At 41.5% G+C, this 15,523-nt stretch overlaps 2 protein-coding genes across 7 annotated transcripts in view; one reads left to right on the forward strand and one right to left on the reverse strand.

The window, feature by feature from the left end:
- Positions 1-11,723, forward strand: part of TANC1 (tetratricopeptide repeat, ankyrin repeat and coiled-coil containing 1) — a 215,978-nt gene extending 204,255 nt beyond the window's left edge. For all 3 annotated transcript variants that reach the window (XM_063097505.1, XM_063097488.1, XM_063097497.1), the window contains 6 exons: positions 165-340; positions 3,321-3,453; positions 5,057-5,148; positions 6,873-7,019; positions 7,867-7,967; positions 8,623-11,723. In XM_063097505.1, the coding sequence (XP_062953575.1) occupies positions 165-340; positions 3,321-3,453; positions 5,057-5,148; positions 6,873-7,019; positions 7,867-7,967; positions 8,623-10,051 (2,078 nt within the window). In that variant the 3' untranslated portion in view covers positions 10,052-11,723. The remainder of the gene's footprint in view (positions 1-164; positions 341-3,320; positions 3,454-5,056; positions 5,149-6,872; positions 7,020-7,866; positions 7,968-8,622) is intronic.
- Positions 11,724-12,383: 660 nt separating this feature from the next.
- The window catches only part of WDSUB1 (WD repeat, sterile alpha motif and U-box domain containing 1), a 41,016-nt gene continuing 37,876 nt past the window's right edge, over positions 12,384-15,523 (reverse strand). For all 4 annotated transcript variants that reach the window (XM_063101015.1, XM_063101020.1, XM_063101010.1 and 1 more), the window contains one exon: positions 12,384-12,740. In XM_063101015.1, coding sequence (XP_062957085.1) covers positions 12,583-12,740 — 158 coding nt within the window. In that variant the 3' untranslated portion in view covers positions 12,384-12,582. The remainder of the gene's footprint in view (positions 12,741-15,523) is intronic.

The following is a 15,523-nucleotide window of genomic DNA, read 5'->3' on the forward strand; positions in this document are numbered from 1 at the left end:
CTAGTCAGCTCGGCCTTGGGGATCGGGGATTGTTTCTGCCAGTCAGCTTCAATCTCACGGTGCCTGACTGACATGCTCAGGCCAGGTATCCTGCAGTACTGAAACGGTTCATTCTGGACTTTGTCTTATAAGGTTCATATTCTGTGAATGGGCCTTTCTTTCAGGTGCCACCCTTTCTTCTCTGGACAAAGAGGGTCTGTCAGCGTTAAGCTGGGCTTGTCTGAAAGGTCACAGGGCAGTGGTCCAGTACCTGATTGAAGAAGGAGCCGAGATAGACCAGACAGACAAGAACGGCCGCACTCCCTTGGACCTGGCTGCCTTCTACGGCGATGCCGAGACTGTAAGTACCAGCAGGTGTTCACTCCCCTCCACCTGCAGGGAAAGAAACTCCAAGCACTGACCAATTCCTGCATGTGGTCAGTGTGTGTGTGCTGTGGGGGATCCTTCATTTTTCTGTAATTCTGTGACGTGCAATCCATTCCAGGACTGTAGTAAAGATTTTAGTAGATGCTTATAAGCTTAAAAACATCTGCTTACAAACTGAGCATACAGCAGACACGTGAGTATGTACTTGTATACACACGCAGCATATGTAGTTTTATTTTCTCATAGTAAGCCATATAAATAGAATTCCTTCATATGTCATTTAGAAACCACCTTACTACTAATGAAATGATTAGCTAGTTGTTTTTAAGTTTCATTTTTAATTGACAAATAATAATTGTATATATTTGTGGGGTACAATGTGATGTTTGGATACATGCATACATTGTGGAATGATTAGATGAGGCTAATGAACATATCCATAACCTCAAGTATTTATCATTTCTTTGTGGTGAGAACATTTAAAAGTCCTCTCTTTCAGCTATATGAAATGCAAGATACATTGTTATTAACTATAGCTACTGTGCTGTGCAACAGATCAACAGGACTTATTCCTCTTGTCTGAAACTTTGTACCTTGTGACCGTCTCCCCTTCCCCGTCTGCCCCCTGCAGCCCCCCTCTATCCCAACCCCTCAGCCTCTGGCAGCCACTGTTCTACCCTCTACTTTAGGAGTTTGACTTTTTTAGATGCCACATATGAGTGAGATCATACGCTATTTGTCCTTCTGTGCTTGGCTCATTTCACTAGCGTAATGTCCTCCAGGTTCGTCCATGTTGTATATAACAGAATCTCCTGCTTTTTTAAGGCTGCGTAGTATTTCATCGTGTTTATATACTGGTTTGTTTTTAAAGCGATGTGGCATTAACTAAAAATAATACTAACAGCTTTGGGCTCTATCTTTATCTCTTTGCCAGATGCCTGCCTAAGTCTTATCAAGGTGTGAGAGGTTAAAACCTTAGTAAACTTGAGAACTACAAAATGTCTTTCAGGGCAGGAACCCTGTCTTTGTCAGGCTCCACATCCCAGGTGCCCAGCAGGTGCCAGGGAAATATTCACCTACTTGAGAATTATGATTTTTTGATGGATCAGTATGTCTAATGTGAGGACTAGCTGGAGAAACAGGTATTTGCTACCAGGAGCTATAGACCTGACACCTGTGCTTGGTGCCTATAAAAGGCAGTGATGTTAGAATTTAGTGTTTCGATTACCTGTACCTTGTAAACTGTACTTCATGTCACTTTTTAGAAACAGACATTTAACTAAATCTCACACTTTTTCCACTACCTGACCAAATTCCACAGTTTGTCAGTACTGGGGAAGAGTGAAGGAGTTTAGCATTCTAGTGTCATTTAAAAAAAAATTTGGTAAAAACACATAACGTAACCATTTCCAAGTATATAGAGTTCAGTAGTGTTACATATATTCACGTTGTTGTACAGCCATCATCCAGAATTTTTTATCTTGCAAAATTGAAACTCTGTACCTAGTAAACAACCCCCGGTTTCCACCTCCCCCACCCCGGCCCCCAAGCCCCAGGCAGCCACCATTCTACTTTCTGTCTCTCTGATTTTGACTACTTTAGATACTTCATGGAAGTGGAATCATACAGTATTTGTCTTTTTTGTGACTTGCTTATTTCCTTTAGCATAAAGTCCTCAAGATTCATCCATGTTGTAGCATATGTCAGAATTTCTTTACTTTTTAACACTGAATAATATTTCATTGTATGTGTATACCACAGTTTGCTTATCCACTCATCCATGGACACGTGGGTTGCTTCCATGTTTTAGCTACTGTGAATAATGCTGCTATGGACATGGATATACAAATATCTCTTTAAGACATCGTTTTCAATTCTTTGGGGTATATACCCAAAAGTGGAATTGCTGGATCATATGGTAATTCTATTTTTAACTTTTTGGGGAACCACCATACTCTTCCGTAGTGGCTGTACAATTTTACATTCCCACTAGTCATGCGCAAGTATTCTAATTTCTCCACATCCTCACCAACACTTTTTTTTTTAATAGTAGTCATCCTATTGGATATGAGTTGATATCTCATTGTGGTTTTGATTTGCATTTCCCTAATGCTTAGTGATGTTGAGCATTTTTTCATGTGTATATTGTCTTTGGAGAAATATCTATTCAAATCCTTTGCCCGTTTTTAAAATTGGGTTTTTCGTTGTTGAGTTCCAGGAGTTTACATATCCCAGAAATTAACCCCTCTAGTGTCATTTTGAGTAGCTGGTGGACAGATAGGAAGCATGTACTGTCAGATCAACTTGAAAACCAAAACTGGCTACAGGCTTGAGAAAAGTAGAGAAATTTGAGTGGCCAAAGTGGTTTTTGCCTTTTGTTTCTTCTTTAGTCCAAATGACAGCTATTTTATCACATCAAATCAGTCTTTGTACCATGGTCTCAAACTTGCCATGTTTACAGTCCTAGTATTCTTCAAATCTCTTTCCTAAGCCTTAAAGTGAATTACACTCAGGTCCATCTGGTCCCGAGCTGCTGATCTTCCCAGCTCGTGACACCCAGGACCTGAATGTCTCTCAAGTGCCCGTGCTGTAGGCTGCCAGCCTGTTGGAGCTTGTTGCAGAAGTTGCTTATTAACTGGGGATGAGAAGGTAGCTGTGGCTCATCTGTGTGGCCTGGGACATAGAGTGAGACCAAGACAAGCAGATCACACACACGGGCACGCACCCACCTCTGGTTGGTGAGGGTGAGCCACCTGCTCTCCTCACCACCGACAGCAGTTGCCTTAGCGGAGGTGTCAGCTACGGATTTTGGCTCCCCTTCTGTTTTGTATCAGCTTCGCACCTGAAATAGGAGTGAAGCTCAGCCCGCAGGCCCCTGCATCAGATGCAGAGCTGGACGAGCGGCGGTGCCCCTGCCACCAGCTGCTCCCCAGGCCTCTGCTCTCCCGCTGCAGGTGCTGTACCTGGTCGAGAAGGGAGCCGTGATTGAGCACGTGGACCACAGCGGGATGCGTCCCCTGGACAGAGCCATTGGATGTCGAAACACATCTGTGGTGGTTACGCTGCTCCGAAAAGGAGCCAAATTAGGTCAGTGAACTCCACCTCAGCTCTGCAGGGAGAGGGAAGTTAGCTTCAGATTTCACAGTGCCTTAGGGAGCTAGACTCATCTGCTCCCAGGTTAGGAAATAATATGTCAGATGTTTGGAGATCGCCCCGCCCCCCCCCGCCCCCCCCCCCCCGTCCCTCTCGCCACCCCCGCCCCTCTCACTCCTCGTCCCCCCACCCCTCTCGCTTCTCCCCCCACCCCTCTCGCCCCCCCCCCCCCCCCCCGCTCCTCTTGCCCCTCTCCCCTTCCTCCCTCTTTCCCTCCTCCTCCCTCCCTCCCTCCCTTTCATCCACATTTAATCACAGTCATCTAAAAATACTTTGGTAGCTCATAATGTTACTGCTAGCAAGGGTAGAAAGCAGAGGCTAATGTTGAGGGACAGTCTAGAATTGCGGATGTTGGGGTGCCCAAGAGCCCTAGCAGGGAGTGGCCAGATGACTGATTGTGGGGGTGGGGCCAAGCACCAGTAGTTGTCAAAGCCCCCAGGTGACTAATGAGCAGCCAAGGGTGAGTGCCACTGTTCTAGAGCCATCGGTCAGCTGGTGGGGGAATGGCACCAGTGTCTGAGAGAGAAAGGTCCTGTGATTTCACGAGGACAGGACAGGATTACTGGAGGATAATGGGGGGTCCCTCGGTAGAGAAAGCCCTCTGTGTGGCTGGTTGTAACGCAACACACCATTCAAAACGGGGCAGGGGAGAGCAATGAGCGCATGTCACTGTTTTGGTTTGATGTGCAAGACGTTTGGCCAAGGGCAGCTCTGGGTGGAGAACTGCGATGAAAATACTAGCTAAAATTATTAAGCAGTTAACAGTATCAGGAACGATGTTGAGCAGTTTCACATTTTAACATAAGCCTCGCCACAGCTCTGTAAATAGGTAGCTGTACAGATGAGGAAACCAAGGCACAGAGGAGCTAAATAGCTTCCCTAAGGTCACAGTGAGTGGCAGAGTCATGGTGTGAACCTAGCGACTCGCTCCTGGATCTGTGCTCTTAAGCGCTCCTCCCTGCAGCGTCCCAAGTGCTCAGAGGGGGTTAGAGAGAAGACTGCGGCCGTGCTGTAGGCTAGACAGAGAAGCTGGACGTGGGCGTGAGCAGGAGGGTCCAGTTAAGACATCTCAGAGCAGACGTCAGTGGTGGACTGCAGGGGGCTGAGGATGCCCAGGACACACGCCCTACCTGCCCTGTCCTCGTGATGGGTGCCACAGGAAAATGAGGTGATTGCTCTGGGGCCAGGTCTAATTGATTTTCCCCAGAAGGGAGGGATGGGTCATAGTTGCTCTGACGCCTGAGCTTCTCATTACTTTTTCAGTGGAATAGCAAGGACGAATTTGTGCCGGGCACTGTTCCCCTCCTGAGTACCTAGTTCAGTGAAAAATAGATTAGAAGCTAAGCCAGCTTGTCTGTGTCCTGTTCCCTTTCCTGCACTATATGGTCGTCTAGCAGCCTGAGAGGCACCCAAGCAATGGTCCCGGCAGCTGGGCTCCAGCTGTTTGTGACAGACAGCTGTGATGGGGCTGCGGGAGAATGGGACTCCTTTCCCCCGGGACTTCTGAAGTGCCTCTGAATGTGTGTTTATTTTGCAGGAAATGCTGCTTGGGCGATGGCCACTTCCAAACCTGATATTTTGATTATACTTTTGCAGAAATTAATGGAGGAAGGAAATGTGATGTACAAAGTAAGTGGTATCGTCCTTTTCCACGCTGTTGTAACCAACTCGAAGCAGCCTCTCAGTTTGGTAGATAAAGGCCATAGCTGTGCTACTGCACAGAACACAGATCCAAGAGATGCTAACCTGGCCTCATGCCCAGGATTTGTTTAATATCCTAAAGGTAGAAAGCACTTCTCTTTGTGTCTGAGAACCATTATTTCTGAACTAATTCTGGAGGCTGCAGCATGAAGCTGTGGCATGAAGCAGAGTCACCTCTAGGTCAGTTGGCACATCTACAGGAGGTTCCTTAGCCTTTCACATTGCCCCAGAGTTCAGAGCACAGACTGGCACAGTCATAGAAATATGGGAAAGGAACACACAGGAGACATTTCCAGAAGAAAAGAATCATTTAGTCTCTCAGGCCTTGACTATGTAATTTTTAATATCTATGAACTTCTGTAATTTGAGACTGTTTCTAGAGAGATTTTTAATATAGTCAAGTTAATATATAATACTTAGCTATTCAGGAGACTGAATTTTTTTCCATTTTCCCTGGAAAATGGAAACATGATTTATAGATTATAGATTTTTATAGACTAATAAATTTGACTTTACATTTTCCAAAATAAGGTATCAGTGTAGAACAGAGATCAGCAAACTTTTTCTGTAGAGGGCCAGACAGTAAATATTTTAGGCTTTGCAGACTGTGCAGTCTCTATGGGTTGCAACTATCCAGCTCTGCTGTGGTGGTACAAAAGCAGTTACAGATAATACAGAGCAAATGAGCATGGCTGTGTCCCAATAAAACTTTATTTATAAACACAGGTGGCAAGCCAGATTTGGCCTTACAAGCTGTAGTTTGCCGACCCTTGGTTTAGATAGATGGGTAGCTATTTACATAGATCGCTATTCTTTCCTGATCTATGATTAGGTAGAATTAAAAGATTAAGGAAACAACCACTAGATTATGACCATCTTCATCCTTTTTACTATTAGGCAGCTATGTTGTAGCTTTCATTTTTTTTAATACTAACAAATAAATAGGCATATAGCATGACCCAGCAGGGTTCCTGGCTTGAAATCAGTTTGGAATTGAGTTGAGAGAGTGTACTGTTGTGGCTTTGAAGTGGTTTTAGTATGGATCTTGGTAGGCAATTATGTCAGAAATATCAAGCTATTTTCAACAGGCTTTATACCTGCTGTGTGACGGGAGTGACTGAGCAAATGGATTTCTTTAGCCTTGAAAATGATGTGTGGTGCTGTTCTGATTTTTAAAGCCTGTTCCTCTTAAAGGGAAAATTATTATTCTGCATCAAGCTCTAGGTTTATCCACAAGACTCTACTTGCCTTAGGAACTACATCATTTTTTCATCTGATTTCTATTACAATTGGTATTAAAATATCTTTAGATGAGAGAATTCTTGAATAATTTTCAAAAATATGTAACAGACAAGGTAATCTCGTACCTTAGGATTTGTAGTTATCAGTTTGACAGTTTACAAGCACCTTATTGTAAAACCATCCTCTCCCTTGCTGTGTGTGGACCATGTTGCTGATCCTGTAAGGACAGTGAAGCCCGAGCGTGTTCAGACCCATTCATGACCTAGTTCCTGCCCTGGCACTTACTCATTTCAATGTGCTAGGATGGTTTTGCGTGGAGGGACAACCTCCGCAGGGTCTGCAGGGTATGGAAGCGTATTCATCTTACAGCATCTGAAAAAGGATAAATTTCTGTGATTTTTGAATCCTAGAAAGGGAAGATGAAAGAGGCAGCCCAGAGGTACCAGTATGCCTTAAGGAAGTTTCCTCGAGAAGGATTTGGAGAGGACATGAGACCATTCAGTGAACTAAGAGTTTCCCTCTATCTCAATTTGTCTCGATGCCGAAGGAAAACAAATGTAAGCTGAGCCCTGTTATTCTGTTCCAGTCCTTTAGCAGTAGAACTTTTGCCCAGTGGTGAAGGCCAGCCCTTCCATGGACCGAATCATGGAACCTCCTATCTGATCTGTTTGCGCATTTATCTGAACGCGCCATATGGGAAGCTGCTTCTCCTGGATGACTGTCATTAGATCTCTGTCACTACCCACCTCTCAAGGTGCCGAAGGAATGCACTTGGGTTTAGTTTCCTCAGCTCCAATGCCAAAAAGCAAATGCAGTGCTCCTCTACCCCTTCCCCACAGGGATTTTGCCAGCATTGTCACGAGTTGCTCATCCCCAGGTTCAGAAGGAAAGTCCCACCCAAATGTGTTACAGTCTGCCTGTTAGTAACTAGGTAATTTGTAATTAGTAGTGGTTAACTCATAACTTACAGATTTGTTTCAGGACTTCTTCCTGCTTTTTTGTTAACTTCATTCTCCCCTCCCCAAAACCATTTGTCTGCCCACATCTGTGCCCTGCCTGCCTGCCTGCTGGAGTGGACACAGGGTCCACGTCCTCTGAGGCTGACCGTGCACTGCTGTGCTGGGCCCCCTCACCCCCGGTACACTGCTTCCACCACTGTTCTCTCTCCCCACTGAATGATTGCTGCTTTTCTACTGGATTCTTCTCTTAAGATATTAATAAGCTGTAATTATCTCCTAACTTGAAAACAAAACAAAATAAACAGAAAAATTTGCCTTGCCCTTCATCCCTCCCTAATTATGTCCCAATGCTCTGTTACCCTTTATAGCAAAACTCCTATGAAACAGTTGCCTATGATCACGTTTCAGTGCTGCTTTTGACTCATTATTTATTTACTGACACCAGGACTTTGGCATGGCAGAAGAATTTGCTTCCAAGGCTCTTGAATTGAAACCCAAGTCCTATGAAGCCTTTTATGCCAGGGCAAGAGCAAAGAGAAATAGCAGGTACTGTCTGGGGTTAACTACATGATTAGAGAAGACTTATTTTCTACGGGCTTAAACCTGCTAGTTAAATTTGGGAAGGTTTTGCTTCATATGTGTTACTCAAATGCCTCTCGTCCTTTTTAATAATAAATTAGCTTCCAAGAGGCATGGTAGTGCATATTATTAGCAATGGCTAAACTTTTATTTTGTCCTGATATGTCAACAACTATTCCTCCCCACCCCCAGCTGAGACTCACTGCAACATTAAGTTCGTTTAGTCCATATTTCAGTGAAACTGCCAACTAGGGGCATTAAGAGGCAGGAAAGGGGAAGGATTGTACGAGTCTTGAGTTAGAGGTGGGTACAGTGAAGGGATGATGAAGCTTATTTTAAAAGGATTCTGGTGCCCACAGATTCATGCCTACCCTCATTCCTAGACCAGTGGTCTTTACTGAGAGAGCAGGGCCCTGGGATCACACAGATCTGACTTAGGATTCAGCACTGCCAGCTAGCTGAGTAACTGGTTTAGTTAAGTGGATCCTGACCAGCATAGTAATTGTTCAAAACTCATTCAGCTGCCTTCTCTGTCCTTGGGGGCACAGCTATTTTATGACCTGTTACATGTAGAGCATGTTCAAACATGGCTTGTAATCACATCTTCTGTTCTCATGTAAAGGCAGTTTGTGGCAGCTCTGGCTGACTTGCAGGAGGCTGTGAAGCTCTGTCCCACCAATCAGGAAATCAGGAGGCTTCTTGCCCGCGTGGAAGAAGAATGCAAGCAGCTCCAGAGGAGCCAACAGCAAAAGCAGCAGTGCCCGCCACCAGCTCCACCCAACGACTCGGATAATGAGGAGGATGCCCTGAGCCCTGCATTAAACGACCACTTTCATCTTGATGAGGCTGAAGAGGAAGAAACTTCTCCACAGGAAGAATCCATTTCCCCGACTCCCAGGTCCCAGCCATCCTCCTCTGTCCCTTCCCTGTACATCCGAAACCTTCAAGAAGGGCTGCAGTCCAAAGGGAGGCCGGCATCGCCACAGAGTAAGGCAGGAATCAGCAAGCCCCTGAGGGAGCCTGTAGCTCAGCCGGGGCTGCTCATGCAGCCCACCAAGCAGGCACAGATAGTGAAAACCAACCAACATCTGGGTTCCGGACAGTCTGGTGTGAGAAACAGTAGCACAAAAATTCAGGTCTCTTCTCAGAATCCTCCCCCAAGTCCCATGCCAGGCAGAATTCCTATAGTTACTGCTGGGAGCAGAAACCAGCACTTAGAGGGGGCAGGTACTTTCACTCTAGGAGCCGGTTGTGGCCATTCTGGGGATCGGCTGGACCCCAGCCAAAGTGCCCACCTGCAGCACAGTGAGGGTGGCACTGCATATCCTCTACCAAGCAAGATCAAAACTGCAGAGCGGCTTCTGTCTCATGCCTCTGTGGCTGTGGACGTGGCCCCTCCAAACCAAGGCGGGCCAGTGAGCTGCAGTGACATGCGACACCCAGTTTCCTTCACCAGCTCAGGCTCTTCTGATTCTCCATCTAGCAGCATAAAGATGTCAAGTTCAACCAGTAGTTTGACTTCAAGCAGCAGTTTTTCAGATGGCTTCAAGGTCCAGGGACCAGATGCTCGAATCAAGGACAAGGCTGTGAGCCAGGTTCAGAGCAGTACAGCTGAGCACAGGCCACGCAATACTCCATTTATGGGCATCATGGACAAGACCGCAAGGTTCCAACAGCAGGGCAATCCCAGCCGCACCTGGCACTGCCAGGTGGCAGAGGGGCTACTGACAAACACACCTGCAGCTGGCCTGCAGTCCTCTAACTCTGAGAAGCCCTCTCTCAAACAAGTGGGAGGGTATAACAACCAAGCCAAAACCTGTTCTGTTTCTACGCTGAGTGGAAGTATCCACAATGGGGCACAGGTAAAGGAGCTAGAAGAAAGCAAGTGCCAAATTCCAGTCCACTGTCAAGAGAACAGGGTAACTAAGACTGTTTCTCATCTCTATCAGGAAAGCATCTCTAAACAGCAGCCTCATATCAGTAATGAAGCCCACAGGAGCCACCTCACTTCAGCAAAGCCAAAGCGATCCTTCATAGAATCAAATGTGTGAGCCTTCAGAGAGCGCCATGGGTAGAATTTGGAAAACAGTATGTTTGGCTCCTGGTTATAAGTAGTTGTTTTTTTCCATCAGAAAAATTACTTTTTAGCCATTTTTTTTTCTTTCCTCTGGGAGGGGGGGTGGATCCATGCCATTGCTGTATTAAAAATGTGGGACAAAAACTTCCTTAATAATAGCTAAGTAGCTAAAAGTCACCATAAGTAAGAATGCTAAACAATTGAAAACAATAAGCTATACCTATCAAGTTGAGCATTCAAGACAGCCAAGAAGACGTTAACTCATGCTTTTCTCTTATGGAATTATTTGGTTTTTATGACTTTTCTCCTAGCCTTTGCTATGTGGTGAAATCACAGTATTTACTTAGAGAATATGTCTATTATTAAAGAGTGGTAGGCTTAACTTTGGCATAATATCCAAATGATACATTTTGGAAAAGATGGAATTGTCAAGTTATAGCTCCATTGAGTCAAATCCTAATTTTATTTATATATATATATATAAAAACACAAGTGATTTCCAGCTGAGTATAAATATGACTATAAACATAATATAGCTGATTTTTTTTTTAAGCAAAATACAATAATATCCAAGTAATTGTTCCCTTCATAGCAGCTCTTTTAAGAGGATTAAACACTTACTTCCATGTTATGGTTCTTATTCAGAATATTTTTATAGCACCTTTTTTGGAACTATATTCATGCTTCAAGGTGTTTTTGATATTTGGAAACAGTATAAGCCATTCGGAATCATTATTGGTGGTCAAGTTAGATTTGACCTAAATGCTAAGACCGGCAATCTAAGTGGCTCTTATAGCTCTCAGCTGGTTCCAAAACTTTAGTAATAAGGCTCTTGGAACAAGCCTTCTGTCTGTTAAGGACAATATTTAATTTGGAAACTTAAGGTATGGTTAGTTGTGGCTTTTGTTTTGTTGTACAATCATTAATAGTCACATGTTGTATATATTAAATAGCCCAGTTTTATTCAGACTTGTAAATACAACTGTTTCAAAATAGTTAATGCAAAAACAAAAAGCAAATCCCCAATCATTTATTTGCATGTTCTTTGTAAGCTTCATCCATGCTGGTTATTGCACTGAATGACATATTGTGGTGTGTTAACATTATACCAGTAACAGCACTTTATCTCATTTATAGGAACACCTTTGAGGTGCTACTTAAGCCCAAACTGATGTATATTCATTTGTAAAAGATAAGGTACAAGAATAAACCTTGGTTTAAGGTATTTTTATATGAAAATGGTGTGTTTGTGGAGGATGTTAAAATGCTAGTTTGAGGGAGGTGAGAGTATTTTGTTTTCTATGGTGGGATGTGAAACTTATTTTCTAGAATTGGGGGAAGGAAGTTCTATATTTTCAGAATGTTTTAAAAATAGTTGTAATGAAGTTCCTGTGAACATCATTATGGTTTTGTATGAATAGGAACCTTGTGATGTCATTCAACATTTGTTCCTGAGTGTGTGTACAGTGTACTTTGTACAAACAGCTTTATCATTTTTTATAGGCTTTCCATGAGTTCTGCTATAACTACTATGGCTTATTTATTGTATGTTTTAATATTTGTGAAAGTCTTACCCTTTTGTTATGTAGTTTTGTTTCTGCACAACTACTGTACTTTTCCATATGGAATAAAGACTATTAATAGAATTTGTTTTGCATTCTGAGTCAATGGATAAGTAGAGAATATTCTGGTGACAATTATCTGCCTTGCCTTAATCCTTGTTGCCCTAAAGAAAATAATGAGAAGCATATTTTATATTAATACTACCAAATACATATTTAATTTCATTTTATAATCGTTTCAGAATAAGAGTGACTGACAGCTTCTAGAAATTCCAAATTATTCAAGGGTCAAAATTAGTCTTTTTGCCTGAAATAGGAAGAAAGCATGAAGAAAAGTAATCTATAATTTCTTATCTGTTTTTACTGTCAACAGGATATCTTTAATTGTGTAACTCTCAAACACTTTGGCAATACACTGAACTCTGTTATGACAGTTTCTTCTTCAAAACGTTTGTATTATCATCTTTCAGTTAAAAGTGTGTATTTGTCTTTGTGCCTACATATTCCCATTTCAAGGTAATACAAATAAGAGTGAACACTAAACTGTGTTGGGTCATGATAGAAATCTGACTTAGAATCTTAAGTCTGGTCACAGCTGTTGCTAGCAAGGCTAAGTATTTTCAGTTATTTAAATATTTTTAACAGGTTAAAAGCACACAAAAAATAAGTTTGGGCACAGCAATTTAAAGTAAAAGTTTATTTCTATACAGCTTAAGATTTTTTTCACTAATACAAAAAGGCTTTTATAGGAAAGACAGAAATGAGGTTGGATGTGTAATTTAGGTCATGGTGTTTTAAAGAATCAATGGACAATTTTTATAAGTAACTAAATTTAAGAAGTTTCTTCCACCTTCTGTTTTGCTTTTAATAATGTCTAATTAGTATTTACCTTTAGATCATTCCAATGAAATGACTGAAAAATATAAACAGTACAAAATAAATTCTATTTTTGATGTGTCTCAAGCCATCGATTGATGGCCATTTTCAGAGTCCTATTTGGCGTAAGTACCACTGAAGAAAGAACAAGGTTTGTCATGGGACTTGTGCGTTTCTTTTTGCTGATCCAGTTTTCCATTGCTTCCTTTTCATATGAATAGCCATCTAAAAAAACAATACACAAATTATTTGTGATGGAGGAAAAGTTAGGATTACTGAAATGAACTCAGTATAAAAATTCTATTGCTGAGGCCTTTGTGATTTAGGTGGTTTTATGGTCTTCCCAAAATGTCTCTGTCAGACCACCTGAAATCCTGCCATTTGAGATGCATTAAGACTGGGCAGTACTATATGAAGCACAAATTATCTAAACATTATCGTTATAAGCTCTTAATACTTTATCTGATTCCTTTTGAAAACTACAACTGAGACCAGGACCCCCCCAAAACTCAGACATGGTGGAAGAGAAGAAAGGAAAAGAAGTCTTTGAAATAACTCAGCAAAACTTGTCAATACATTGAAAAGTCAGGGAAACATACCTACAGATTATGGAACTTGTCCCACCAAGAATTTGACAGTAAAGGGATTTCAATGCAAAACACAAAAAGCACTATTTTTTTTTTAGTACTTTGTCCTTTGCCTTCACACATGTAATGACTTTTTGCTTCATTACTTTCATTTTTATATTGTAGTTCTTTTCTCTTAAGCTGAAAATCTTGGTTCCTAAGTACATTTACACATGAACTTATTTGCTTTAATACATAATGCATAGAATTGTTTGAAAATAATGCCAGTACATTGCTAACATAAGACTGAAAGAAATTTAATATTTCTTTGTGGTTCTTTCTGTCATCAGGTAACTCTACTAGGGTATTCTAACTGAAACACTGTTTGAAAATCACAATTACGTAGTTTCAAAGTAAAAACTAAAAAAAGGTACATTCAGAGGAGTCTATTCTATTTCTTTCTAATCCTTGTTCCCACCCCTTCCCAAATAGATAACTAGGTATATCAGTTTTTACCTTTTTCTTTTTGAAAATATATGCAAATGCATGTATACACAACAGCATATATACATTCTGCATAAAAACGAGCATACTATATATACACTATTTTGCAACTTGCTGTGTTTAATATTTTTTACCAGGAGAAATTGTTAAAGGGCCACAAAAAATGTTTACACTGTGTAATGACAATATAAAAAGATTTCTCCCACAGTATTCCACTGTATGGATGTATTGGTAGACATTTGAGTTGTTTCCAATCTTTGCCTTTTACAAACAGTGCTTCCATGAACTGTCTTGTGCTTGTGTCACCTGTATTTTCAGGAGATTCCAGAAAGAAGATAGCTATATCAAAGAGTAAATTTATATAATCTTACTAGATAGTGCCAACTTCCTTTTATAGGAATTCTAACATTTTTCATTCCTACCTGCAGTGTTTGAGAATGCCTTTTCCCTACAGCCTCACCAATAGAATACATTGGCAAATTCTTGGATTTCTACCAATACCTAGGTAAGCAGTGGTATAGTACTGTCTGGTAGAGAACTTTTTTTTTTCAAGTTTGAGCCATTTGTTTTTCTTTTTACTGCAAATTATATTTTTTGCCCACTTCTCTATTGGGTCGTCCTTTTCTTAGGAAGATTTATTTCATATATATGGAATATTAATACTTCATCTTTTCTCTTGAGTCCTGTTTAGGAAACTGATGGATTTTGGATGTGACTGGCGCCATTGTGCACACAATAAGCACAAAATAGCCACTGGCCTTGTCTTCCACTCCAGCACCAAACCCCTCCCCACTTACCTTTACAAGAAGCCTCATGACTTAAACAGAAATCCTTTTGCTTCTGCAAGGGCGCAATTCTCCACCCTGGTTGAATAGCTTCCACATTAGCATAATGCCCCTCCTTGATTAGACGAGCCAGCCCTTGGCACCCTATATAAGCTCTACCAGCCCCACACCTGCTGCTGTCCCCCATCTCAAGGGCAGCCCCAGGCTGCCTGTCACTTTGAGCGCAGCCCGGCAGATTCTTTCCCTTTAATAAAACTTGAACAGTACCCAGCGTCTCGGCTCACTTTCTTTCAGAAACTTTTCCCCATTTCATCAAGGAATTCACCTACATTTTCTTCTGGGACTTAAAAGTTTTTTTTTTAATATCTCTGATCCATTTGGAATTTAGATGTACAGTATGAGAGATGGATCTAATTTTATCCTTTTCCACATGGCTGGTTAGTTGTCAGGATGCCACTTGTTTAAAATGTTTACCGCTGACTTAAATTGCCATCTTTATCATTCACTAAATTTCCAAATGCATTTGGATCAACTTCTGGATTTTTAAAAATTATCTTTCATTGGTCCACAGTTTTACTTAAGAAGGCTTTATAATGTATTCTAATATTTGATAGAGCTAGCAACCTCCTCATTGCCCTTTTCTAGGTTGTTTTATTTCAAATGGAACCTAACATTTACCTTCTGTATCTCTAGGGAAAAACTGTTTAGCAAGATCATACTAAATTTATAAACTTGGGAAAACTGCCATCTTGCTGCCACTGAGTCTTCCTATCCATCATCAGTGTGCTATATTTTGCATTTGTTCAAATATACTCTACAGGGATGTTTTATAGTTTTCTTCAGGCAGGTTTAGAAATTTTGCATACTCTGTCTAGGCTTTTGTGTTCTAGTTTTTGTTATAAATTAAGTCTTCTGTTATACCTTTTTTTAACTTACTACTTTAATAAATTCATAGTTTGTAGTTTTTCTATTGATTCTTTTGGGCTTTTCAGATTTATATTGTCATAAAGAAGGGGTTTTTCCCTTTCAAGTTCTTATCCCTTTCATTGCTTTTGGGGGGGGAAATGGGGTGGTCCCTAATTTTATTGGCTACTATCTCTAAAACAATCTTAAATAGTTGAGAGTGTTTCTGACAATAACAGGGATGCTTCCA

This window comes from Cynocephalus volans, chromosome 1 (genome assembly GCF_027409185.1).
Source record: "Cynocephalus volans isolate mCynVol1 chromosome 1, mCynVol1.pri, whole genome shotgun sequence".
Taxonomy (NCBI): domain Eukaryota; kingdom Metazoa; phylum Chordata; class Mammalia; order Dermoptera; family Cynocephalidae; genus Cynocephalus; species Cynocephalus volans.